At 31.1% G+C, this 26,446-nt stretch overlaps 13 protein-coding genes and 1 pseudogene across 14 annotated transcripts, besides 2 other annotated features; 4 read left to right on the top strand and 10 right to left on the bottom strand.

Annotated features, from left to right (window-relative positions):
• Positions 1-15,819: part of a mobile genetic element that runs on past the window's edge.
• On the top strand, positions 344-550 carry TVAGG3_0780530 (uncharacterized protein; the record flags this gene model as incomplete). The annotated part of the gene is made up of 1 exon (XM_051246297.1): positions 344-550. The coding sequence occupies one exon, from the start codon at positions 344-346 to the stop codon at positions 548-550; it is 207 nt and encodes a 68-aa protein (XP_051081772.1).
• TVAGG3_0780540 (uncharacterized protein) lies at positions 1,328-2,029 on the top strand (the record flags this gene model as incomplete). Its single annotated transcript, XM_051246298.1, has 1 exon — positions 1,328-2,029. The coding sequence occupies one exon, from the start codon at positions 1,328-1,330 to the stop codon at positions 2,027-2,029; it is 702 nt and encodes a 233-aa protein (XP_051081773.1).
• Positions 4,508-4,927, top strand: TVAGG3_0780550 (keratin-associated protein family; the record flags this gene model as incomplete). The annotated part of the gene is made up of 1 exon (XM_051246299.1): positions 4,508-4,927. The coding sequence occupies one exon, from the start codon at positions 4,508-4,510 to the stop codon at positions 4,925-4,927; it is 420 nt and encodes a 139-aa protein (XP_051081774.1).
• On the bottom strand, positions 5,222-5,581 carry TVAGG3_0780560 (uncharacterized protein; the record flags this gene model as incomplete). The annotated part of the gene is made up of 1 exon (XM_051246300.1): positions 5,222-5,581. One exon carries the CDS (start codon positions 5,579-5,581, stop codon positions 5,222-5,224), a length of 360 nt encoding a protein of 119 aa, XP_051081775.1.
• Positions 6,101-7,534, bottom strand: TVAGG3_0780570 (Prim-pol domain family; the record flags this gene model as incomplete). The annotated part of the gene is made up of 1 exon (XM_051246301.1): positions 6,101-7,534. A coding segment is annotated over one exon (1,434 nt), but the record flags the coding sequence as incomplete, so codon positions are not given.
• TVAGG3_0780580 (uncharacterized protein) lies at positions 7,779-8,444 on the bottom strand (the record flags this gene model as incomplete). The annotated part of the gene is made up of 1 exon (XM_051246302.1): positions 7,779-8,444. One exon carries the CDS (start codon positions 8,442-8,444, stop codon positions 7,779-7,781), a length of 666 nt encoding a protein of 221 aa, XP_051081777.1.
• Positions 8,660-9,112, bottom strand: TVAGG3_0780590 (integrase core domain containing protein family; the record flags this gene model as incomplete). The annotated part of the gene is made up of 1 exon (XM_051246303.1): positions 8,660-9,112. One exon carries the CDS (start codon positions 9,110-9,112, stop codon positions 8,660-8,662), a length of 453 nt encoding a protein of 150 aa, XP_051081778.1.
• Positions 9,776-10,195, bottom strand: TVAGG3_0780600 (keratin-associated protein family; the record flags this gene model as incomplete). Its single annotated transcript, XM_051246304.1, has 1 exon — positions 9,776-10,195. The coding sequence occupies one exon, from the start codon at positions 10,193-10,195 to the stop codon at positions 9,776-9,778; it is 420 nt and encodes a 139-aa protein (XP_051081779.1).
• TVAGG3_0780610 lies at positions 12,670-13,369 on the bottom strand (annotated as a pseudogene). Its single transcript has one exon. A coding segment is annotated over exon 1 (700 nt).
• TVAGG3_0780620 (uncharacterized protein) lies at positions 15,244-15,600 on the bottom strand (the record flags this gene model as incomplete). Its single annotated transcript, XM_051246305.1, has 1 exon — positions 15,244-15,600. A coding segment is annotated over one exon (357 nt), but the record flags the coding sequence as incomplete, so codon positions are not given.
• Positions 15,820-16,408: 589 nt separating the features above from the next.
• TVAGG3_0780630 (uncharacterized protein) lies at positions 16,409-16,885 on the bottom strand (the record flags this gene model as incomplete). The annotated part of the gene is made up of 1 exon (XM_051246306.1): positions 16,409-16,885. The coding sequence occupies one exon, from the start codon at positions 16,883-16,885 to the stop codon at positions 16,409-16,411; it is 477 nt and encodes a 158-aa protein (XP_051081781.1).
• Positions 16,886-16,954: 69 nt separating this feature from the next.
• TVAGG3_0780640 (uncharacterized protein) lies at positions 16,955-17,170 on the top strand (the record flags this gene model as incomplete). The annotated part of the gene is made up of 1 exon (XM_001308448.1): positions 16,955-17,170. One exon carries the CDS (start codon positions 16,955-16,957, stop codon positions 17,168-17,170), a length of 216 nt encoding a protein of 71 aa, XP_001308449.1.
• A 2,180-nt stretch (positions 17,171-19,350) lies between these two features.
• Positions 19,351-19,453: a mobile genetic element.
• Positions 19,454-19,827: 374 nt separating this feature from the next.
• Positions 19,828-20,327, bottom strand: TVAGG3_0780660 (uncharacterized protein; the record flags this gene model as incomplete). Its single annotated transcript, XM_001308450.1, has 1 exon — positions 19,845-20,318. One exon carries the CDS (start codon positions 20,316-20,318, stop codon positions 19,845-19,847), a length of 474 nt encoding a protein of 157 aa, XP_001308451.1.
• A 1,300-nt stretch (positions 20,328-21,627) lies between these two features.
• Positions 21,628-26,415, bottom strand: TVAGG3_0780670 (beige/BEACH-related family; the record flags this gene model as incomplete). The annotated part of the gene is made up of 1 exon (XM_001308451.1): positions 21,628-26,415. One exon carries the CDS (start codon positions 26,413-26,415, stop codon positions 21,628-21,630), a length of 4,788 nt encoding a protein of 1,595 aa, XP_001308452.1.
• Between the last annotated feature and the right edge of the window lie 31 nt (positions 26,416-26,446).

A 26,446-nucleotide genomic window follows, 5' to 3' on the forward strand; every position in this document is an offset into this window, starting at 1 on the left:
GTGAAATCAAAACTAATAACTAATGAGAAATCATATTTTAATCAGTTATTAACTCAATGTCGACACATTCAGTGTTCATTCTTCATGGCTGTTCAATACTTCAAAGCATTAAGCACAAACATTAAATCAAACCTGTCCACCCTTTTTATTTTCAGTGGTTTTAGTCGTCAACAGTTGAACGTTATGCTTTATCAAGTGAATTTACCAATGAGCATTAATGAACTTTACACACAATATCAACAATTAGGAGAACATGGAAAAATAATAGTTGATTTAAATAAAGGAAGTGTTAAATTTGATTAACTTTTTATAATTAATTTTTATTTTTTATTTATAATTAAACATGACAGAAATAGCAAATCTTCTACAGGTTCCATTAAAACAAGGGACAAACAAAAAGGGTGCATATAATAGAACTATGAAAGTTCCAGACGGAATGAAAGAATTAGTCCACATTGTTGCCGGTCTTCAAAAGGATGTTAAACAAATGAGAAACGTTTTAACATTACCAGAAGCTCAAGCATATGCCAAACGTCATGGACCAAATTAGGAAGCACACGAAGAAGACATTACGGGTCCAAATGGAAAACCCGATGGTATAAATGAAGTTTTCGTTACTGATGGTCAAGGTAATATTAAAGTCATAAATGGTTATAAATTAACGATAGCTGATTATCCTAAACGTAAAGCATATAATGAACATTATACTATAAAATTTGATGAAAATGGAAAAGCTGTTAAACAACATATCGGAGACAGTAAAGATGGACCAATTCTTTCATACCGTCATAATCCATATTCTTATTTCAATGAAGAATTAAATGCTATTGAAGAGGGACCGGATGGATTACCACGATATTCTAACCAGTTTGATGGTCAATATGCAAATTTGAGACCTGAAATTCCAGCTAAGAAATTCTTTAAAGTTGCTTTATTCGATCCAGTGTTCAATGAACAGAAAGAAGCAATGAAAGCAGAATTTAAACCAATTCAAGTGGCAAGAATTTCTTCATCTTCACTTTCAGAAGCGTTCAAGGAATTGATAAAGAAACCACTTTATTCTCAACAAGGTTATAACTTTGATTTAATTAAAGAAAGTGATAGACGTAAATTAGAAAAATCAGATGGTTTTAAGAATGCATGTAATGAAATGATTAAAGATATTGTAAATGATAAAATAAGACTGGAAGAAACTCAAATCATTATCAATAACATAATTGGTGCAGTTACAAAGAAAGTATAAGCAAACAAGGATGAACCTTGGGATATTACCGTAACAACTAAATAAAACTTTAAATATATTTTTCTTTTTTTTATTCAATTATAAATGAGAAGACGTTTCACAAGTCAAAAGAACACAAACGCAAAAGCAGAGATTACGGTTGGTTATAACGTGAATGATGATAAATCACGAATTATTCAAAATGTTAAAGTTAATGTTAGTCCTGAATTAACAAGGTCAGCAACACAGTCCAATTTATTAACTCGTGACTTACCGAAGAATGAGGAGAATGAAGAAAACCATGAGAATGGAGACCCAATCATTTTATCTGAACCCGGTAAAGAACCTGTTGAAATTCCCACTTATCCAACATACCCCCCGCCTCTTTCATCAAACATCGAGAACCCAGGAATCTACGATTCCAGTCGCAATGCGCCATATAAAATAGACATTAATTCAGAATTAATGAAAATTTACCGTGATATAATAATTAATAATTATGATTCAATAATAAATTTAATTGACCAATCTGGTTTAATTATTTTACCTTATGAATCATTAATTCACATTATTGCCATTCTTTGTGATGTTCAAGATTCAGACGTTAAGATTCAATTTTTCATAGATGATGAGGTTTCATGCTGCGGAACAGTTGCAAAAATAAATCCTATAAAGGATATTAGCACAATTAAGATATCAAAGAACGGAACAACAACTGAACTTCATTTAACATATAATGATATTTATAATAAAATAGTTGATGAATATAAAATATCACTTGAAAAATTCTTTGTTAAGACTATTTAATATTCAAGCATTAACATTATCGAATAATAATCCTTTGAATCATAATCAATAATAATTGACCTTTCACCAGTTTCTATCGTTTGTTTTATTTCTTTTTGTTCCCCACTATCTGGATCGGTCATTGTAATTGTTTTTGTTATAGTATCAGCTTTATCTTTAACTTCAATCTTTTTTCCATCAGGATATTTAAACCAAAATTCCAAAAATTCGATATTGTCAATCTGTTCATATTTTAATCTATCAATTACATTTTTAATACCATCTGAAAATCTTATGAAATGGTCATTATAGGGGTTTGATTGAACTAAATTTGAATGAAGTGAAATATAACCTGTTGATGAATATGACATTGACTCATATTTTCTGAAAACACTAAAATTTATAACATGAATGAATTTCTTATTCGTTGAATTTATGAATTCTTGAGGTAATCTTATTCTAGTTTTATTTATCACTGGAAAATAACGCTTTACCATATTTTTAATCGTAATAAAAATGTCAATTATCAATATTATTTCAAATAATAACTGTGAATTAAATTTAACAGTTAGCGGAATTTATAATGTTACTCTCGTTTCTGTGAGTGGTAAATTTAATCCCATTCTTTTAGACCCTTCAGATTATATATCATTTATTAAAGATGACCATGAAAAAACGTATGATATGTATATAAATAATGTGATAACGAAATGGGATATTAACATGATTTTAAGTTATTTAAATGAATCATTTATCGTATGGTATGAAGAAAATTTTAAATCAAAACCTGATAAACTTTTTGAACTTGATGAAATAAATAACCTTATTAAATTCCCGCTGAAAATTAAATTTTATACTCCTCATTTTCGTTCATTGTTGGGGATATTAAATTTTGAAAAAGATGTTGGGGATGTTTTGTATTCTGACACTGGTTCCAATTTCATTTTAATCAAATGTGATAAAGTTAATACCCCAATGAGATTTTCACATCAAACATTAGACCCCAACTCTTACCCATCAATACAAAACATTTTATCCATCAACTTAAACACATTTTCTTTATCATATCCGTTTCAATTATCCGGGAATTCATTTATTCTTCATTCAAAAGATTTATCAAATATTAAATTTAGAATAACAGACCTATTTGATTGTGATTTAGAATTCATGAATGAAATATTATGGCAATTTCAAATAGAAAAAATAGCTGATGAGATAACAGATTAAATATTTATTTTTAAATCATAATAAATGATTAAACAACAGCAGCCACAACAACTTAAGGCACAAAGCACCCAGGTCCCTCAGACCATTACATACGCCATATATGCATATAATTCAAAGACGGCAGAACAAACGCAAAGGTTGAAATATGGAGATTTGGAGATAGTATTGAAAAATGAACATTTCGAATTCGTTTGCAAGGGTGGTGCAGTGATATCAAATATAAAAGAAATTTTATTTATGAATTCAAAAATTAAAGGAATAACGGATGATATAACATCAATTCCACCAGAAAAACAGAGATATTACGCATTAAATGCATTTCCTAAAGTTTTGAAGATTGGAAGATTTAATTTAAATGAGGAATTCATAGAAGGCTTCCTAAATGACATAATGAAGAAAGCAGATAAGGAATATGTGGATAGTGAGTTAGAGAAGAAAGCGGATAAGGACTGTGTGGCTAGTGAATTAGAGAAGAAGGCGGATAAGGAATATGTTGATGAAAAAGATAATGAAATTAAAGAAAGGGTTGAATGGTATCATGAATGGACATCAAAGATTTTAAAAACTAAAGCTGATACAGGATGGGTTTCAGGATGTTTAGACCTTAAAGCGGATAAAACTTATGTTAACGATGAGTTAGAGAAGAAGGCGGATAAAACTTATGTTAACGAAATATACCAAAGTTTGATAGGAACAACGAAAAATATTGAAACTATTGTTGGTGACTTTTCTGTCAATGAAGAAAATAAATATTTTAGATGGCAATTGGTACAGTCCTTAAAAAATGGTGCACGGTGTAAACTCATTCCGAAAAATAACAATGAAATGTATGTAAGCTATATAAAGAATAATGGTACACAAGTTAAAGTTCCATTAGACAACAACTGTTACTTAAACTTATATGGAGACGAACAAAAGAAATATTTAAGAGTTTATGAAATGGCAGATATGACATTGCCTGACCCAGCTCCAGCACCATATTATTATGACTATGGAGATGATGTCAGAACACCACATGTAGATGAACAAAAGTTAACATTATATTTAGATTATTATAGATATAAAAGATATAATGCAATAGAAAAAACGAGAATAGTATATTATTATACAGATGACAGAAATAAATATTATAGTCAAGATTTTACCTACCCTGAAAACATAAGATTATATTATAAAAAATATTCTGACACAAACCAGAAGAAACCTGAAATAGTTGCACTATATCTTAAGTTCAAAAGAGACAATCCTATAATATCTCATATGTTTGATTTAATGAACCCAGTAGGTTCTATTTATACATCTATGGATGCAAGAGGTCCTCAAGTAATGTTTGGTGTTGGTGCATGGGAACAAATAGTTGACAGGTTTTTGTATTGTGCAAACTCTTCAAAGGAAACAGGAGGTTCGAAGAAAATTAAAGAAGCAAACTTACCCCCGCACACTCATACAGGAACTACAAACTTTTCTGGCGACCATAGCCACTCATTAAGAGACCACCCATTATACAACTCAGAATATGAAGCTGGCTATGATGTTTTATCTCCAGATTATAACCATTCAGCAAAAAAGACTTTTCGACCAACTGAACCAGGAGGAAATCATTCACACACTTTCACAACAAATCCAACAGGCTCGGGTAAAGAATACATGCCACCATTTATGACAGTTTACGCATGGTATAGAGTTCAATGAATGTGCTTGACCCAAAGGTCTGGGCTTACCGAATGAACTAAATATATTTTATGTCTGTAATTAATTAGGTAATGAAGTAATGGATGAACTGCAGAAATAAATGTTTACGTTAATGTTTATGTTAATGTTTATGTTAATGTTTTCAGGTTATTCAATAATGACTTATTTTTGAAGAACTGAAGGGGTCACCAGGTCACCAGGTCACCAGGTCATTTAACTTCTCTGAAAAAATGAGACAACATGACATTTTGACAACATCACAGGAGGAAGGCAAAAATAAATTCCAGTCATACTTTATAAAGCTTCATTCACAGGTATTTCATCGTCAGTAAATGATTCCTCATTATCGTTTGGTTCAATTTGTTTATATAATCCTTTCATTTCTTCTTTCAAAACATAATACCATGTTTGTTTACCATCTATTTTTCTTTGTTTCCTTTCACATTTATCCTTAATGCTCATTTGAAAGTTTTTGTCTTTCATGTCTGATGGTTTGCAGAATAGAGCATTTTTACACGTCATACCTGCACATAATTCATCATAATGTGTATTTATCCATTCATCTAAAGGATTTGTTGATAATTCAATTAAATCTTGTTTGGCTTCAGTCATCGGTATGATTCGTACATTAAATGATGAAAGGTCATATTGCATAAAATATGTTAAAAGGTTATCATAAAATTCCTTAGTGCATGAATCCATTAAATTCTTGAAGTAATCAAATTGACCCTTGAATTTACCATTAACTCTTAAAACTACGTATCTTCTGTCTCCAACTTCAATTTTGACAGGGTAGACGTTGTTAGTTACGAAAATGAAATTGGCAACATTCTGAGCAGTTCTTCTGGGTTGATTCTTTTCATTAATTCTAATCTCATTATCCGTAATAATTGATTTCAAAGCGTTGAAGTTTGCGAGTCTGTCTTCACCTACATTCTTGAGTTCATTAAGTACAAGAAACATTTTATTCTCAACTACTGAGTTGAAATTACCCGTTAGCTCACTTATTTCAGTAATGTTTTTACATGAATAACCAGCGAGAAGTTCAGAAATAATGTCTGTGAATCTGTTTTTACCTGTTCCCTGAAGTCCTTTCAAAATAATTGCTGTTTCATTCTTGATTCCAGGATGTTGAATCATTGATGCAATCCAGCCGAGAAGGTATTTATACACTTCATCGTTATTATCACAAATGGCTTCTTTAATGAAATTCATAAACATCTCAATTTTTGAGTAATCTGGTTTTTCGAGAATGTTGTCTTTATAACCTTGAAACGTTGAGAAAACATCTGGGGAATCAGATTTAAAGCAAACACCCTTAACGGTTAATGAAGACAATTGATTTAATAGTACATCCCATGCTGTTATGGTTTTACCTTCTTCTTTAAATAATTTAATCATTTTAAGTGACTCTTTCATGTTTGATTGAAGAACGAATGATATTTGATTCATTTTGTCGTGTATGTTGTAATCTTTCTGAATGAAATATTTGTTTCCACAATCTACAAAACGGATTACACGTGATAAATCCTCAATTACTTCAGAACTGTTTTTATACTGATGATTTTCAGCCTTGCGTCTAATATCTGTTATCAAAAACGAGTCATCAAGTTTGATATCAAATGTTATTTTTGGCTTACGTAATAAAGGTACAACATATTCATCATAATATTCCTTTTGATAAAGTTTTAGAATCTTCACTAAAACAAATGGAGAAGTCATTAAATGTGCATATCTACTACGTGCTTTTTCAAAATTACTTTTTGCATTTTCAGTTAAATTGCAGAAGTTATAAACGTTATCGTATGCTTCATTAATCAAATGATCCGGTAACGAATTAATAGCTTGAAACAGTGTGAATAATGTAACTTCTTTTTCCAAATTCATGTTTCCACCGTCATTATGTACTTCAAAATCACAGATGCCATCAACTATGCTCTGGGCAAGTTTATCGTCAATGTTTACATCTTTGTTTTCATTCATTATACTCTTTATTTCTTCATTCTTTTGTTCAACTCTTACCTTAATATTCAAATCATTTAATATATCATTCACTGTTCTGGTTAATGTTGAATCATAACTTCCACGAATGAATGAGTATGTATTGATTGGTTCTGTTGCATTCTTGCGAACTCTTGAATCAGCCATAACTACTAATGAACGCTTTGAATCATCCATAGAAGTCATTATGTCAATATCATAATCATTGCAGGAATAACATTTAATCATTCTGTTCGAAACTGCATAGAAGAAATTAGTGTTGCAATAAATGTGAAGACCTCCTGATGCGGTTTTAACGATAACATCTTTATCCGAAAGTTTTGATAAAATGTCTTTTCTAACTGTTTCTTTAAGTTCATCATTGTATGATTTATTGATATCAACATCTATAATCGTTAAATTTGAAATTTTATTTACTAATAAAGCCACACCAGTTTTCCTTCCTCTTCCTCCATCATGTTTGAGGTAGTTATGTAAATCAATCTTGTTTTCACCAATTCTTTCGTTGAGGGTTTTAGTTTCTGCCACAACTAATTCCTCAGCTAATGAATCAATAACTTTTTCATCAGAAATGATAAAGTTACTGTTGTTGTTTGTTGCCGTCATTTATATAGGAATAAAAAAATAAAAATAATTTTAAAACTAACTTTATTTTTGGGCTGCATCATATTTCCGTCACTGTTGTCAAAATGTCATGTTGTCTCATTTTTTCAGAGAAGTTAAATGACCTGGTGACCTGGTGACCTGGTGACCCCTTCAGTTCTTCAAAAATAAGTCATTATTGAATAACCTGAAAACATTAACATAAACATATATTTTTGGTCGTTTATGATAAAAATAAATGGTTCATTTACTCACAATATTTTTGTACAAAACAACCCCAAGCTTTTAACTTCTTTTCTGCAGCTTCTAATGCTATCTTAGCGAGTTCATATTCTCTAAATTCTCTCTTTAAATTTTCTTGTTCCCATTGGTCTAGTTCGTATGGAGAATCTCTATAACCATAACATAACTCACGTTCATGTTCTAATTGTTTTTCGCACATTTTTCCAACTTCTTCTTCGAACAAAGGTTTAGCATTCTCTACTGTATCTTCGAGTTCTTCTTCATCTAATTTCTCATGAACTTTCTTGTCTATGGAGTCCATAATATCTTTGACATAAAATGCATACTTTACAGAGCACCATTCAGCAACAAAATGAACGAGGTCAGGATGTATGTAAATACCTTTGAATTCATTCATAACGCCCTTTGTAAGCTCATAAAATGCTTGTTTTGAGGTCGAGCCACTTTTGGCTCCACCGTATTCTTTCAACCAAAACTCAAGAATTTCCTGCATTTTAGCACTATTGAGAAATCTGTTTAAATGGTTTAACTTTCCTGCTTCTCTTGCCATCTTTGTTGCATTAATGTAACCATCCTTGTCTTTACGTAAGACTTCAATACCGTTATAAGTGCCTTTTGTGAATGTTTCACCATTAGATTTGTTCGTGAATGTTTTTGCTTCGACTGACATTTCTGTTCTTACATACAAAATAAAAAATAAATAAAAATAAAACTAACTTTATTTTTTCTGTCTTAAGGAAATTCATGAGGGTAGAAATGAGGTTAGATCTAACCTTCTACCCTAAACATTATTTTTGGTGTAAATTTATGAAAACATTAATGATATCATGACTGTTCTCGTTCATGTCTGATTTACATCTAATGAAAAAGTTTAGAAGAATTTTCTTATTCTTTCCAGTACTCCAGCTCTAATGGACCCAGATGAGTTGGTTTAGATTCTCTCAAGTTCTTAGATGGTATAACATCTTCAACGCCTCCTTCATATCTTACTTTATAAGTGTCATCGTTTATGTTATAGTCAAGTATTTCAATAACCACTCCTCGCTTTGCTTCGTCAATGGTTTCAGCAAGTTTGCCATTACTACTTTCGACTAATTTATGACGAGGATAAAACGCAATAGAGTCGTCAGCAGCTTTTATAAGATATCCATTACCTTGCGTTGAATCTACTATATAATAATTTCGACTTAACCTTAAACGTTTCTTTGTCAATGGTTTGTCGTCAAGAACTACACGAACTTTTGTACCAGGAATGAGGGTAAATTGTGTTGAATTTCTGATATTTTGTGTTTGGCTTCGTTTCTTTTGTATATACTTTTCTTCTTGTTGTTGTGTCATTGAATTTGGTGTATGTCCTGTGATGTTGTCAAAATGTCATGTTGTCTCATTTTTTCAGAGAAGTGAAATGACCTGGTGACCTGGTGACCTGGTGACCCCTTCAGTTCTTCCTCCTGTGATGTTGTCAAAATGTCATGTTGTCTCATTTTTTCAGAGAAGTGAAATGACCTGGTGACCTGGTGACCTGGTGACCCCTTCAGTTCTTCCTCCTGTGATGTTGTCAAAATGTCATGTTGTCTCATTTTTTCAGAGAAGTGAAATGACCTGGTGACCTGGTGACCTGGTGACCCTTCAGTTCTTCCTCCTGTGATGTTGTCAAAATGTCATGTTGTCTCATTTTTTCAGAGAAGTGAAATGACCTGGTGACCTGGTGACCTGGTGACCCCTTCAGTTCTTCCTCCTGTGATGTTGTCAAAATGTCATGTTGTCTCATTTTTTCAGAGAAGTTAAATGACCTGGTGACCTGGTGACCTGGTGACCCCTTCAGTTCTTCAAAAATAAGTCATTATTGAATAACCTGAAAACATTAACATAAACATTAACATAAACATTAACGTAAACATTTATTTCTGCAGTTCATCCATTACTTCATTACCTAATTAATTACAGACATAAAATATATTTAGTTCATTCGGTAAGCCCAGACCTTTGGGTCAAGCACATTCATTGAACTCTATACCATGCGTAAACTGTCATAAATGGTGGCATGTATTCTTTACCCGAGCCTGTTGGATTTGTTGTGAAAGTGTGTGAATGATTTCCTCCTGGTTCAGTTGGTCGAAAAGTCTTTTTTGCTGAATGGTTATAATCTGGAGATAAAACATCATAGCCAGCTTCATATTCTGAGTTGTATAATGGGTGGTCTCTTAATGAGTGGCTATGGTCGCCAGAAAAGTTTGTAGTTCCTGTATGAGTGTGCGGGGGTAAGTTTGCTTCTTTAATTTTCTTCGAACCTCCTGTTTCCTTTGAAGAGTTTGCACAATACAAAAACCTGTCAACTATTTGTTCCCATGCACCAACACCAAACATTACTTGAGGACCTCTTGCATCCATAGATGTATAAATAGAACCTACTGGGTTCATTAAATCAAACATATGAGATATTATAGGATTGTCTCTTTTGAACTTAAGATATAGTGCAACTATTTCAGGTTTCTTCTGGTTTGTGTCAGAATATTTTTTATAATATAATCTTATGTTTTCAGGGTAGGTAAAATCTTGACTATAATATTTATTTCTGTCATCTGTATAATAATATACTATTCTCGTTTTTTCTATTGCATTATATCTTTTATATCTATAATAATCTAAATATAATGTTAACTTTTGTTCATCTACATGTGGTGTTCTGACATCATCTCCATAGTCATAATAATATGGTGCTGGAGCTGGGTCAGGCAATGTCATATCTGCCATTTCATAAACTCTTAAATATTTCTTTTGTTCGTCTCCATATAAGTTTAAGTAACAGTTGTTGTCTAATGGAACTTTAACTTGTGTACCATTATTCTTTATATAGCTTACATACATTTCATTGTTATTTTTCGGAATGAGTTTACACCGTGCACCATTTTTTAAGGACTGTACCAATTGCCATCTAAAATATTTATTTTCTTCATTGACAGAAAAGTCACCAACAATAGTTTCAATATTTTTCGTTGTTCCTATCAAACTTTGGTATATTTCGTTAACATAAGTTTTATCCGCCTTCTTCTCTAACTCATCGTTAACATAAGTTTTATCCGCTTTAAGGTCTAAACATCCTGAAACCCATCCTGTATCAGCTTTAGTTTTTAAAATCTTTGATGTCCATTCATGATACCATTCAACCCTTTCTTTAATTTCATTATCTTTTTCATCAACATATTCCTTATCCGCCTTCTTCTCTAATTCACTAGCCACACAGTCCTTATCCGCTTTCTTCTCTAACTCACTATCCACATATTCCTTATCTGCTTTCTTCATTATGTCATTTAGGAAGCCTTCTATGAATTCCTCATTTAAATTAAATCTTCCAATCTTCAAAACTTTAGGAAATGCATTTAATGCGTAATATCTCTGTTTTTCTGGTGGAATTGATGTTATATCATCCGTTATTCCTTTAATTTTTGAATTCATAAATAAAATTTCTTTTATATTTGATATCACTGCACCACCCTTGCAAACGAATTCGAAATGTTCATTTTTCAATACTATCTCCAAATCTCCATATTTCAACCTTTGCGTTTGTTCTGCCGTCTTTGAATTATATGCATATATGGCGTATGTAATGGTCTGAGGGACCTGGGTGCTTTGTGCCTTAAGTTGTTGTGGCTGCTGTTGTTTAATCATTTATTATGATTTAAAAATAAATATTTAATCTGTTATCTCATCAGCTATTTTTTCTATTTGAAATTGCCATAATATTTCATTCATGAATTCTAAATCAAATATAGGTCTGTTATTCTAAATTTAATATTTGATAAATCTTTTGAATGAAGAATAAATGAATTCCCGGATAATTGAAACGGATATGATAAAGAAAATGTGTTTAAGTTGATGGATAAAATGTTTTGTATTGATGGGTAAGAGTTGGGGTCTAATGTTTGATGTGAAAATCTCATTGGGGTATTAACTTTATCACATTTGATTAAAATGAAATTGGAACCAGTGTCAGAATACAAAACATCCCCAACATCTTTTTCAAAATTTAATATCCCCAACAATGAACGAAAATGAGGAGTATAAAATTTAATTTTCAGCGGGAATTTAATAAGGTTATTTATTTCATCAAGTTCAAAAAGTTTATCAGGTTTTGATTTAAAATTTTCTTCATACCATACGATAAATGATTCATTTAAATAACTTAAAATCATGTTAATATCCCATTTCGTTATCACATTATTTATATACATATCATACGTTTTTTCATGGTCATCTTTATAATGAATATATATATCTGAAGGGTCTAAAAGAATGGGATTAAATTTACCACTCACAGAAACGAGAGTAACATTATAAATTCCGCTAACTGTTAAATTTAATTCACAGTTATTATTTGAAATAATATTGATAATTGACATTTTTATTACGATTAAAAATATGGTAAAGCGTTATTTTCCAGTGATAAATAAAACTAGAATAAGATTACCTCAAGAATTCATAAATTCAACGAATAAGAAATTCATTCATGTTATAAATTTTAGTGTTTTCAGAAAATATGAGTCAATGTCATATTCATCAACAGGTTATATTTCACTTCATTCAAATTTAGTTCAATCAAACCCATATAATGACCATTTCATAAGATTTTCAGATGGTATTAAAAATGTAATTGATAGATTAAAATATGAACAGATTGACAATATCGAATTTTTGGAATTTTGGTTTAAATATCCTGATGGAAAAAAGATTGAAGTTAAAGATAAAGCTGATACTATAACAAAAACAATTACAATGACCGATCCAGATAGTGGGGAACAAAAAGAAATAAAACAAACGATAGAAACTGGTGAAAGGTCAATTATTATTGATTATGATTCAAAGGATTATTATTCGATAATGTTAATGCTTGAATATTAAATAGTCTTAACAAAGAATTTTTCAAGTGATATTTTATATTCATCAACTATTTTATTATAAATATCATTATATGTTAAATGAAGTTCAGTTGTTGTTCCGTTCTTTGATATCTTAATTGGCTAATATCCTTTATAGGATTTATTTTTGCAACTGTTCCGCAGCATGAAACCTCATCATCTATGAAAAATTGAATCTTAACGTCTGAATCTTGAACATCACAAAGAATGGCAATAATGTGAATTAATGATTCATAAGGTAAAATAATTAAACCAGATTGGTCAATTAAATTTATTATTGAATCATAATTATTAATTATTATATCACGGTAAATTTTCATTAATTCTGAATTAATGTCTATTTTATATGGCGCATTGCGACTGGAATCGTAGATTCCTGGTTCTCGATGTTTGATGAAAGAGGCGGGGGGTATGTTGGATAAGTGGGAATTTCAACAGGTTCTTTACCGGGTTCAGATAAAATGATTGGGTCTCCATTCTCATGGTTTTCTTCATTCTCCTCATTCTTCGGTAAGTCACGAGTTAATAAATTGGACTGTGTTGCTGACCTTGTTAATTCAGGACTAACATTAACTTTAACATTTTGAATAATTCGTGATTTATCATCATTCACGTTATAACCAACCGTAATCTCTGCTTTTGCGTTTGTGTTCTTTTGACTTGTGAAACGTCTTCTCATTTATAATTGAATAAAAAAAAGAAAAAATATATTTAAAGTTTTATTTAGTTGTTACGGTAATATCCCAAGGTTCATCCTTGTTTGCTTATACTTTCTTTGTAACTGCACCAATTATGTTATTGATAATGATTTGAGTTTCTTCCAGTCTTATTTTATCATTTACAATATCTTTAATCATTTCATTACCATGCATTCTTAAAACCATCTGATTTTTCTAATTTACGTCTATCACTTTCTTTAATTAAATCAAAGTTATAACCTTGTTGAGAATAAAGTGGTTTCTTTATCAATTCCTTGAACGCTTCTGAAAGTGAAGATGAAGAAATTCTTGCCACTTGAATTGGTTTAAATTCTGCTTTCATTGCTTCTTTCTGTTCATTGAACACTGGATCGAATAAAGCAACTTTAAAGAATTTCTTAGCTGGAATTTCAGGTCTCAAATTTGCATATTGACCATCAAACTGGTTAGAATATCGTGGTAATCCATCCGGTCCCTCTTCAATAGCATTTAATTCTTCATTGAAATAAGAATATGGATTATGACGGTATGAAAGAATTGGTCCATCTTTACTGTCTCCGATATGTTGTTTAACAGCTTTTCCATTTTCATCAAATTTTATAGGATAATGTTCATTATATGCTTTACGTTTAGGATAATCAGTTATCGTTAATTTATAACCATTTATGACTTTAATATTACCTTGACCATCAGTAACGAAAACTTCATTTATACCATCGGGTTTTCCATTTGGACCCGTAATGTCTTCTTCGTGTGCTTCCTAATTTGGTCCATGACGTTTGGCATATGCTTGAGCTTCTGGTAATGTTAAAACGTTTCTCATTTGTTTAACATCCTTTTGAAGACCGGCAACAATGTGGACTAATTCTTTCATTCCGTCTGGAACTTTCATAGTTCTATTATATGCACCCTTTTTGTTTGTCCCTTGTTTTAATGGAACCTGTAGAAGATTTGCTATTTCTGTCATGTTTAATTATAAATAAAAAATAAAAATTAATTATAAAAAGTTAATCAAATTTAACACTTCCTTTATTTAAATCAACTATTATTTTTCCATGTTCTCCTAATTGTTGATATTGTGTGTAAAGTTCATTAATGCTCATTGGTAAATTCACTTGATAAAGCATAACGTTCAACTGTTGACGACTAAAACCACTGAAAATAAAAAGGGTGGACAGGTTTGATTTAATGTTTGTGCTTAATGCTTTGAAGTATTGAACAGCCATGAAGAATGAACACTGAATGTGTCGACATTGAGTTAATAACTGATTAAAATATGATTTCTCATTAGTTATTAGTTTTGATTTCACGGCATCATCTAGAAAAATTAGTGAATGCAAAAATTCTCTATCAAAATTTGAAATAGAAAGTGTTTCAAATAATTCATCCCGTTGTTTATCAATAATTTTATCCTCTAATCCTTGCTTCTTGATTGTATTATATAATTCTTTATACATTAAAAAGTTTTTTAAATAATCTTCTGCTTCTTCTTGTGATAAATAAATAATTGGAATTTTGATTAAATGCTTTAAAGATTCAAATGTATCATCTGAAGGTGAACCTGAACGGTTGATATTAAAACACGTGTGAAGGGGGAAGTGTTAGCAATAATGATAATTTGTTTTAATATCGTTAATGTTTTACCTTTATTTTGTTTACCAATTGCTGCAGTGATTGAATTTAAGTAACATTCAGAATATGGAATTTTCATTAATTTTTCCTTAGAGAGAGCATTTCTATTATCACTCAATGCTTCATTAATCATATCATCTATGTAGGTATTATATACTCCTGCTAATTCTTCATAAGGGGTGGATGAATTTAAATCCATTTAATCAAAAATAAATTTATAATTTTAAACATTTCTATTCATCAATATTTCATCATATGAACTTCTATACTGTGGTGGTGTACCTGTTGGATGATATTTCAAACCTTCATCCGGTGTCCATGTCCAATATGTAGTCCTAGTAAACCAAACCTGAGGAGGATTTGTCACCTTTGAACAGTAAGTGTCATTTTCACCCTGAATGATTGGATAAGCTTTCACTTGTACTGTAACTTGTGAATTGAAAGTTTCTAATCCATCAAAGAATATACCCGCTCCATCACGTTGAACTGGAATAGTGCATAAGAATGAAGTTTGGTCTTTCCATGTTCTAGCTAATGGCGTGCCATTATCATCATTCAGTGGTCTAGTTAATGAGTCCTCGTATTCTTCCGTGCATTCATTCACTCCATCTAAATCAGAAGCTTGAAGCATACGTGTAAAGAATATATCACCCACTGTGGTCATCGCTTGATCGGGGAAGTTTCTGGAATCTATAGTGACCTGAAGACCTCGAAGCATTGGATTTTCTAAAACCGTTCTTTGCATTGCATTCTTCGGAAATGTTAACACAACATCTGTAACATTATGAAGAGCGTATGAGAAATCTGAGCTAATACCTTCAGGAGTGATGCAACCTCCATTTAGTGAACGAACATCAATATGTTGAGCTGGAATCATGAATGGATCTTCCTTACTGAATAAACGTGGTATTGCTTTAACTGATTCTTCAATTAAACCATATCCTGGTGTAATGCATTTATCCTCTAAAACTTCCATCTTTGTGCATGAAATAATAACGTCCTCAACTGTTGCGTCAGCAGATGTAGCGGCTAAGCTTGTAATTAATTTGGTAGGAAGTCCGATTTGTTGGAATTTGCGATCATATTTATAAACATGATTCATAATCTTTTCATAATTTTCATCAGTTATCTTTTCATAAACGTAATTTTGTAAATCAGCAACTCTTAACGGGTCAACCTGACAAAATACTAAAGTATCCCTGAAAACATAATATTTAAGAATGATATCACCAAATGATTTAGGATAATCATCGAACGCCTGAAATGCTAACAAATCATTTACCGGAATAATCATATCAAAAGTGACATCAACTTCTTCATTTGCTCTCTTGAAAACTTCTGAAGGGTCAATATATTTACCACATACTGAGTTATCATATTTTTGAACATTATATATATAACGAATGAACAAACTTTTTAACTTTCCTTTCTGATTTTGGTTTATATGTTGCAAATGCGAAAGATTCACGGGCGCAATCCATCTGAAGATAACCGGCATCACCTCTTTCGGTTTCTACTTCTAATTGTTTAAAGCTTTGATTTGATGATTTGTAACCAACGAATAAACGCATGCATTTAAAAACGGCATCACATGTGAAAGCTTTATTTGAAACTAGAGTTGCTTTAACTTTGCGTTTAATATATGTGTCACCTAATTGGTTCACATCATGAGCCGGATTTGTAATTCTTAAATGAGTTTGTTTATCATCAAAATATGGAGCATCAGAGTCATAGCATGAACTTTCAAGTTCTCTATAATATCTTCTACCGTCATTCTTTGCGAATATTTCATTTATCTTTTCGAATGAATGAAATACATTTCCATTAATCGGTTTAGTGTTTGGCACCAAATAGTTAGTCGTCATTTATTATGAAATAAAAAATCAAAATTAAAAGATGAAAATGAATTTTTAATTTTAATGAAATAATCAACTATGGCTGCAGGTATATTTAAGAAACTGTGGGATAAAGTAAAAAGAGGAGCGCATAAAGTTTGGGAAACAATGAAGAAAGGAGCAAATTGGATATTTAAGAATAAAGAAGCAATTAGTGACGTTGCTGAATCAATAACACCAAAAGCCGCCCCAATAAGAGAAATATTAAATAAAGGAGAAAAAGTTTATCAAAGACTTCAACCGATACTAAGATAAAAATAATATTTATTTATTTTTCCACTATCTACCTCCTATTTTATTAAGTATTCCTTCAGCTATTCCACCAATTGCGTTACCTGCTTGTGCTCCCATCGCCGGATTACCTGCTTTAGTACCTAATACTCCACCTATGATAGTTCCTGCCGTTTTCGCTACTGGTGCCAAAAAGTTTGCAATGGGTTTAATAATCTTTTGATGAACCCAACCCGCAGCTTTCTTAATTCCTTCCCATAATTTTTTAAAGAATCCTGCAGCCATTTCTGATTTAATATTAATTAAAAAATATATTTCATCACTTATATTCTAATTTTTATTTAATGATAAATGAAACCAATTTTAAAAATAAATGAAAGTGAAAATGTTCAACAAAAAATAAACGTTGTTAAACCAATTACTGAAATAAAAATTTTTTCATCTGTTGAAGAATTTAATGACTATTATGCTAATAATAAAAAATTATTTGAAGAATTGACAACGTGTAAATTGAATAAAATGTTTAAAGTTGATGGATTCAAAATTTCAAAAATAAAAGGAGTGGTTAGTTTGAAATCTATTCCTCAATCAAGAATCACCTCATTAATGAAAATAGATGATTTAACAAAAAGAATAGAAATTATTGAAGAGCGAATAAATCAAATTATTGATTTCATAAATCATGACTCGTTGAGCCCGGGTCCTTAAAGCCCATCAAATATTTCATTATTAAATGCAACTTCTGCTAGTTTATTTGGATGATATGTAAATTCATGAAATTCTTTGGCCTCGGTTTTGATCATTAATTTACAAAGAACTTTTGTGGTTGGAATTCGTTTGAACCATTTATTAGTTATATTCGTTATATATTCAATATCTGGAATTAATTTATTATCAAATGCAAAAGCAATGGGTTTAATATTATGTTTACCTTTATAATATAAACATCTACTTGTTTAACATTTTCAAGAATTGGTGAAAGAGCATCCATTAATTGATTGACGGTTACGAATCTTGATCCACTCATTTCTTACGAAATAAAAAATAAATTATTCAAAATGTATGACTTCATTGATTCCATTCAGTTATTCAACAATTTTTTTAATCCCACTATGTATGGGTTGAGTGTAAACGTAAGAATAAAAACCGTAAGAATCATATATTTTTTAATTCATATGTTAAAAAAATGATACAAAATCGTTCAATATTGTATGAATTCTTACGGTTACAAAAAAAGTCACTAAACCCTTCATCATATACTACTTAGGTCAGATTACGGCATTTTCTATTTAAGAATATATTTACATCAAAATGTTCTTGGCAAACGCCTACTTCACCAAATTTTATTATTGTCTTCAACTAATTTCATTTTTGAAATTATGCCACTAAAATTCCTTAAATAAGTATACTTTATTTCAAATCAATAAAAAATTGGAGAGTGAATTATAAATATATTAAAAGAAATCCGTATTTGCCAAATGATAAAATATAGTGGGTGAGTTTTCATTCAATTAGCTTTCTTTGGTTGATTCTGAATAAGAGAGCTAATGATTTTATTACAATTATGGTCTTATTATTGATATATGAATTGTACTCATTAATTTACAAGTTGACTATCAGAGTGGCAAAGCAGGAATATCTTGTAAAATTAAATATATGGAGCAAACACATTGCATTGATGCATCAATTCATTAAATCATTAGCAAAGTATAATTATGAAAACATCTTTGAAATAGTTACTTTTAGAAAACATGTGATTAGGTGTTTTGAGTTACCATAGTTGTATATGCTGAGAAGTACTCCAACTTATCATGCACATATAATATAAGTTCAACTAATAAAATCTTTACTTTCATTATTACTTCTTGAATCAATCTCCATGGGGAACCATGAGTTGAGCGACTTCTCTAGATTGTTGCTCTTGATTATATAGAAAAGATAAAGATTTTTATTTGTATTGCCTGAAATAAAAATATTTTGAGTGCGTTGAAAATAGTCGAATTCTTGATTTTGGTAATGGTTTTAGACTATGTAGATACTCGATGACTAATAGACGAAGAATGGAATAAAACTGCAAGAGCGATTTCGAGATAATAATATTAAAATGAATATTTGATTCTTTGACCTGCAAATATACATATTTGTACTATCAATCGGTTTACAGAATATATAGATCTTGCGTTATTGTATGTTTTGAAATTCGACTATGACAGAGCCTTCAATTCAGAGGTTTAAGGTTAAATTTCAATGGCGCTTTGCGCCAGTTGTCAAAATTTGAATTAAAGTCAGATAGGCGTAAGGGTAGCCTTAAAATTATTGTAGATAAAAAAAAGCAACAGCCGTCATATTACTTATATAGTAAAAACTTAACTCATAATTATTTTAGATATAGAAAGCAGCAAATTTGAGAAGTATTTTTTTTTCAGAACCATAAAAACGCTAGTTCGCAAAAATATAATTAAAATCATTTATATTGAATATCGGATACATTTAATATACCTCAACGAAAGGTGAAAAAAATTCTTAGAAAATCATCGTTTTTATTTGAGAGGGATTCGTTCAATTAATGGTTTATATTTCAATTTTTTGACCATGCATAATACCCACATACAATATAATGTTCAAAAAGTATTCTCAAATAAAAAATACAAACAACATTTATAATAACAAACAAATTCCGGAATAAATATAATGAGACTTATAATAATAAGAGAAGGAAGGATCCTATTGCAATAAATGATGTAAGTGTAAGCTTACGGATACGATTTGCTAACTTTGGGTTACGTTTATGGAGAACTGCGTACATTATTATACCGGAAATCGGGCATATGCAGGCAGTGCCATATAATAATAAATGCTTAATTGATATGCAACTATCCTCTGATCCATTATTTGCATGTTCTTCTTCGTCACTTGGAATTAAATCAATTGGGAATCCTGGTGGCAAAGGATGATCCAATTCAAGTTTCTGGCCACTTTTAAGAGTGTATGAGTATTTACCAGTGGTTTCATTTGTTGGAGGTGGAACGCAAAAGGAAGAAAGACTGGCAATAAGATCTGGAGTTGGAATGCAGTAGTCGCATTTTATTTCTCCTTCATAGCAAAAATCTTCATATGGATTGATGAAGGTATTGGACTGCTGGATGTCTTCATAGATAAGATTTGGGCACATGAAGAAAAATGGTTGATTATATTTGATAGTGACACAATTTTGTTGATATAACACAATTATTGAGAACCGATAGCGGTTAGAAATTAACTAAAATATTTTAAATTCCAAATGAGGAAGTGATATGCAAATCTGTTATGGTTCGCCCTCTCAAAATGAGTTCTCAAATTATGTGTATATTTTCCTATCAAATTTCCATAATTCACAAAATAAAATATCATTAATATTAGTATATAATATATTTTGAATAATATTTTCCATATTTTCTTAATAATTTATTTCTGTGGAGTTCAAAGTTAGTGTAGATATCTTATCAAAATTTCTGATATTTTAATTAACGTAAAATTCACTCAATATAATATGATTAATAATCATTCCAAATGTAAATTAAACATAAATTACTTTTTCAGATAAATTGACCATTTCACTTTCCTAATGGAAAATTATTGTTACTGCACACTTCAATATTTACTTCTTTTATCATTCTAACTCCTTTCTCTCTCAATTATAAAAAAGATTTTTATTTGGAATCTTTTCAGGTATTTTTGAATTTTCTAATAAAATTTACACTTTAGAAATTTTTATTCTCATTTTTTTTTCCAAATTCAATAACGTAAATTTATCAGAAATCATTCCCATTTATGCGAATAAATCAATACCATATATATAGTATTAACTCACAATAGGATTTTCAGTCAGTTCCCTAGTGATTACATTTTCAAAATTTTGATATGGTGAGCAAAGTGTTTTCATTTTATATTAAAAACACAAAATATAGAATTTGGCAAATGATACCTATCAAATTTATACTTGTTACCAACAATTGCTCAAAATTAATTTCAACAAAAGTTTGGAATGGAAATATCTAAGAAAAATTAAAATCATCATATTCCCGTTTTAATCCTGCCATTAATGATTGTTAGTAACGGATTACAACAAAATTTATGCTCAATTCACTTGTCATCTTAATTTTGAAGGAGCTCCCAATTTCTGAAATAGATTAAATGCTTCTATCTTGCAATCTAAAAATATTTATAGGAAATATCCTACAGCAAAATGAGCACATATGAATTCATGTATATAATTGGTATATTTACCCTAATCAAAGCAAAATTAAAGTATTTGATAACTATATATTCATCAACTACTCAAATTCACGCTCAATTGCCCAAAATTAGTTCTTTGATAGTTTCAAAGGATTCCAATCATTATATTATAATAAAACTACTTTTTTATAAAGAAAATATAAAATAAAAACATAAAAATATAAAATTACAAACATAATAAATAAAAAAATAAATAAAAAAATAGCTTATAGCTTATTTTCTATAGTGAAAGGAATTACTCCAATAGTTCCATCTTTTGTAGCAAAGCAAATACAATCTCTTTCATTGAGGTAACTAATACTTACGATGTTATTCACTTTCTTCCTGAAAATCAATTCAACATTTGCGTAAAAAGTTTCAGAAAGGAAAATATTTCCATTTGTGTCGCATATTATTAAATAATCAAATCCTTTTGGAGTAGTCATTGTGCAGACACAAGAAACATCGAAATTCAACTCATTTTCATTCAATTTTTCTCCATTAATTGAATAAACCGTTAGAAAATTAACACTTTTTGATTCAATTACAGCTGAAGAGAAAACAGCGATGAAACACCAAGATTTGGAGATTATTACTTTTGTTGGGTTTCTTCCCAAATCAACAATTTTCCTTACATCTCCGTAATTAATCGAAACAATAAACAAAGCTCCATCTGATGTCAAAGCCGCGCAAATTCCGAAACTTTGGCAAACATCGATTGAAACAATTTCAGCTCTAAATGTCGGTAACGAGAAAAGAATCAAAATTTTCTCTCTGTTCTTTGACAAGTTCCAGACATTTATTGCTGTATCATTTCCGCCAGAAACCATGTAATTTCCGTCAACACTCAAACAATTGACAGAACCAATGTGTCTCTCTAATTCTATTGTTGTTTGTTCCATTCCGCAGTCAATTATTGTGATGTGGCCGTCTTCTTTCGCCATCAAAAACAGTTGTGAATTCAAACAAAATGAAAAACAGTTTCCGACTGTTTTGAAACGGCTTGACAACGAAATTGACAAAATATCTTTTGAAAAAGTGTTCAAAAGAATTCTTGAAATAGAACCATCACTTAATACAGTGAATCCTTGTACTCCTATGTCTTTGTTGGCAAAATATGTAAAAATTACGTCACTTTTTACATCAATATGTGACTTCACTTCACTTTTGACAGCTTTTGGATTGACGTAATTTTTCTTGACAGGATGCGGTTTGTCAAATAATTGAGGGGGTATTTGGCCGATCAATTTTTTGACATTTTCAATTTCTTTCAATTTTCTTGGTTCGTTTTCAGGAATTTTCTGATAAATGTCCGAATACATTCCCGGCAAATATTTATTATCAGGAGAATTTTGTTTGCAACCCCATATCAAGTCAATCCAATCATTTAAATGCGAAGAAACGTAATCAGATTCCAAGCATTTCCTGTGCAGATAGACGAACTTGTAAGGATTGTTTTTCGCCCAATTTGGAAGTTCAACATCATTTATTTGTTTCCCATTCAAAATTCCGAAATCAAAACCGTTTGAATTCAAAAGAAATTCAGGAGAAAAGTAGAATTCAGGGATTAATTCTCTGAAATCATTATCATTGTTTGTTGATTGTTGGTAAGCACTTTTTAGACTTGAGAATATTCGATGTGGATGGTCGAATTTCCCACCTTGTATGTCTACATGCAAACTTGTGAATGGTTCAATCCGAATCAGCCACAAAATGACAGTTAATGGGCTGACAAAACAAGATGCATATAAATATGGTTCAATGCCAATCTCTTCAAGACTTTCAGCATGTTCTTTGAGATTACTAAGCCGTTTTTCTCCAATTGCACCTATAGGTTTCGACAAATCTCTGAAAATGGAGGAATTTTGTAAATCTAAGATTTCGGATTCGAAATCTTTGACTGTCCATGGGAAAACAGGGTACATTGATAGGTCATTGAATGATCTGCCTGAAAAGATGTTCAACGCCATCAAATAGGCAAAGTTTGATCGTTGGCCGGACACCCAAGTTTCTGTCACTTTTTGTTGTTGGAAAAACTGTTCCATTGGGATAGTTTGTATGAGACAATTACCCCAGTTACCGACTCTGGAGACTGTTTTGAGGAAATTGAGGGAATTCTTGAAGATATTGATAAGAAATGTTTTTCCTGATTTCAGAAATATCTCAATTCCGTGTGGTTTGTGGAGAATCAGCCTAAATAACATCAGCTTGACCTGGTTCGACTTAACGTGGATCGTTTTTTCGAGGTTTAGAATCGATAATGTGTCGGATGACAACAAAAAGCGACTTTTCATGCTCTTCTTGACAGTTATCAGCTCGCATTCGATTTCTATCACTTTGTTGGTGTCGTATTCTTCCTTTTCGTTCGAATCGTCCTTAATAATTTCCGTTCCATTCGAAAGTTTGTTTTTATTCATGTTTTCGTAGATTTGTTCAGCGGCGTCTTTAGATCCGAGATCACGCTTCAAAGATGCTAATTTGTGGTCATCGAATTTTTTGTTCACTTTTAGTTTACATGGAATTTGTAAACCATACAAATTCGAATCTCTTTTGTAGTGTTTTTCTATTACAGGGAGAGCTGAGACCCATGGAGCTCTATCGAATGTGAGAATGTTCCACGTTCTGTACCAGTATTTCCTGTTTTCGTTTGTTGTCGACTCGAAATTTTCGATCAAAGTGTCAATATCTTTCTTGGCGCGGACAACAAGGCTCAAATCGAACATCGTGAAGTGCCTCTCAAAGATCTGTTTACTAGATTTGATAAAATCAAATAATCTTTGGCATTCGAGTTTATAATTTTTTTCATTCTGCAAAACAAGCGGCATGTATTCATCGATGAACTCCTTGAGGCTATTATTCGTTGATACTTTCAGTTTCTGGCACTGAATTTCATCAGAACTCAAATCAATGTCTTCAGATATTAATCCGTTGTCTTTTGAGGTCATTAATATCCTTTTTGCAGCATCTTTCATATCAGTCTGCATCGCAAACGCAAAAGAAATCGCTAAAGCTCGAGATCTCATTTGAGATGTCGAACTTACGCGTAATTCGTTCAAAATTACAGGGATATTCATATCATCCCAGTTTTCATCTTTGTTTAGTGATATTCCGAAAACGAATTTGTCTTCTCTTTTGATAATTTTCTCTAATACAGCGATAATTCTTCTTGAACTAGGGAATTCTCCTATTTCATCCTTAGAATCATCCATGTACTGTGATAATTCGTAGTCTGAGCTGCTGAAAACCCTTGAAATCTGTGAGGACATGCATGTTTTTCTGAAGAAAATTTGGCAAATTGCGAAATCAAAGATTTTTCCAGCGATTTCTTGGTTGTTTAGAGTCAAAACATAGAAAATCTGTTTCTCTAGAAGTGATCTGAGGAATGGTTCCTTGTCAACACCGATGATTTCGCAGACAATTGACAAAGTATTGAATAAAATTTGGAAATCTTGCTTGTCAAAACACGCAACAAGGTAATCTAATATAGATCCGGCCTTAGTGATCCCATTTATCACTGCACAAACGCATGGCCAAAAGGCCCAGTCGCTAAATGTGGATTCTATCGGTTTTGGCCGTTTTGTAAACAAACCGGAATAGTTCAACGAACCTTTTGACGCGATGTAGAATACCAATGGAACGTATTCTTGTACTTTTTCGGACTTTTCGATCAATCTATTGAGAAATTTTTGGCAAATCAAGGAATCTGGCAGTAGATTTGCTATTATATTGGCATGGACACTACATGAGAAGTATAATGGCTTGATTTTATGGAGTTTTATCATAAAATCAATCAAATCTATGGTAACGCACATATCTCCTGAGGAAAAGAGCTGATGGAGATTCATAACTGATTCTAAATCTTGTGGTAGATAAGGTTTCGGATTTGATTCAAGCACTAATTCAAGCATTCTTAAAGTATCTGCGAAAACTTGACGATCTTCAAGGACAAGGCATTGCGAAACAAGGAAATTAATATCATCCGATGTGAATTTGTTACGTTTTGTATCAAATAAAAACTTTTCTATCATATATCTGATCGCTGGGTCTAATTTTGAGATTTGGAACTTAGGAATGGCACGGATTGGTGCTGTATAATAGAACAGGATGTTAGTTTTAAGCGTAATTTCTTGGAAAATCATGTATTTCTGACTTAATTTTTCATTTTTGCTGCAAAACGTGAATAAACTTGGAAGAACTGCTGTACTATGTGTTGATCTAGACCATAAAAGGATATTTGAAAGGATAGATTCAAATAATACCGATTTCAAATCCAAATTATTAATTTTTTCGAATAAAGAAACAAAAGAATCATATAAGGAAGGTGTCAAATGGCTAGGATTTGCTTGAAGCAGCAAATAACAAATGATCTTAAATCCATGAGATTCGTAAAAGGAAATCTGACATTCTGGAGATGCAACAAGAATTGAGGACAATAAATGGGTAATTGCATCAGAATAAGGTGGTAATGGCATATCATCAACAAATTGTAAGTCAAGTTGAGCAAATAAAGGTAAAATAATTTGTGGCTTGCAGAATCTGAACAAAACTTCCTTGAAAGATAGTTCACCGGGGTTAGAATTATCTTTTATCAACATTATCATTCTATCGATGAAGATTGAGTGGTATTGAGATAAATGTTTTGTTGAATCTGGGCAAAACAAGGAAATAAAGCTACTTACAACCGGCGTTGATGATGAAACAGTCGCAATACATGATAATAACTCAAGAGCAGGTACATACGACTTTGGTAAATATTTATCAAATTTTTTCTTATTAATAAATGACAATAAGAGCATATCGATGCCAATTTTATGGCATAACTTAGCATTATCACGTGAAAATTTACACATATTCTGTACAAGAATGAAGATATTCGAAGCAGATTCAGTATCTATGTAAATTTCACACATTACCTTAATAAAAATAGGTGTTTTGATAATAATCTTAGGAGTAACTTCTTCGAAAACTTGTCCAGAAGCTGCAGATAACAAAGCCGTAATTAATAATTCGTTCATTACTCCTTTCGTTACATTCAAAGACCCTTTA

The sequence above is a fragment of the Trichomonas vaginalis genome, chromosome VI, assembly GCF_026262505.1.
Source record: "Trichomonas vaginalis G3 chromosome VI, whole genome shotgun sequence".
Classification (NCBI taxonomy): domain Eukaryota; phylum Parabasalia; order Trichomonadida; family Trichomonadidae; genus Trichomonas; species Trichomonas vaginalis.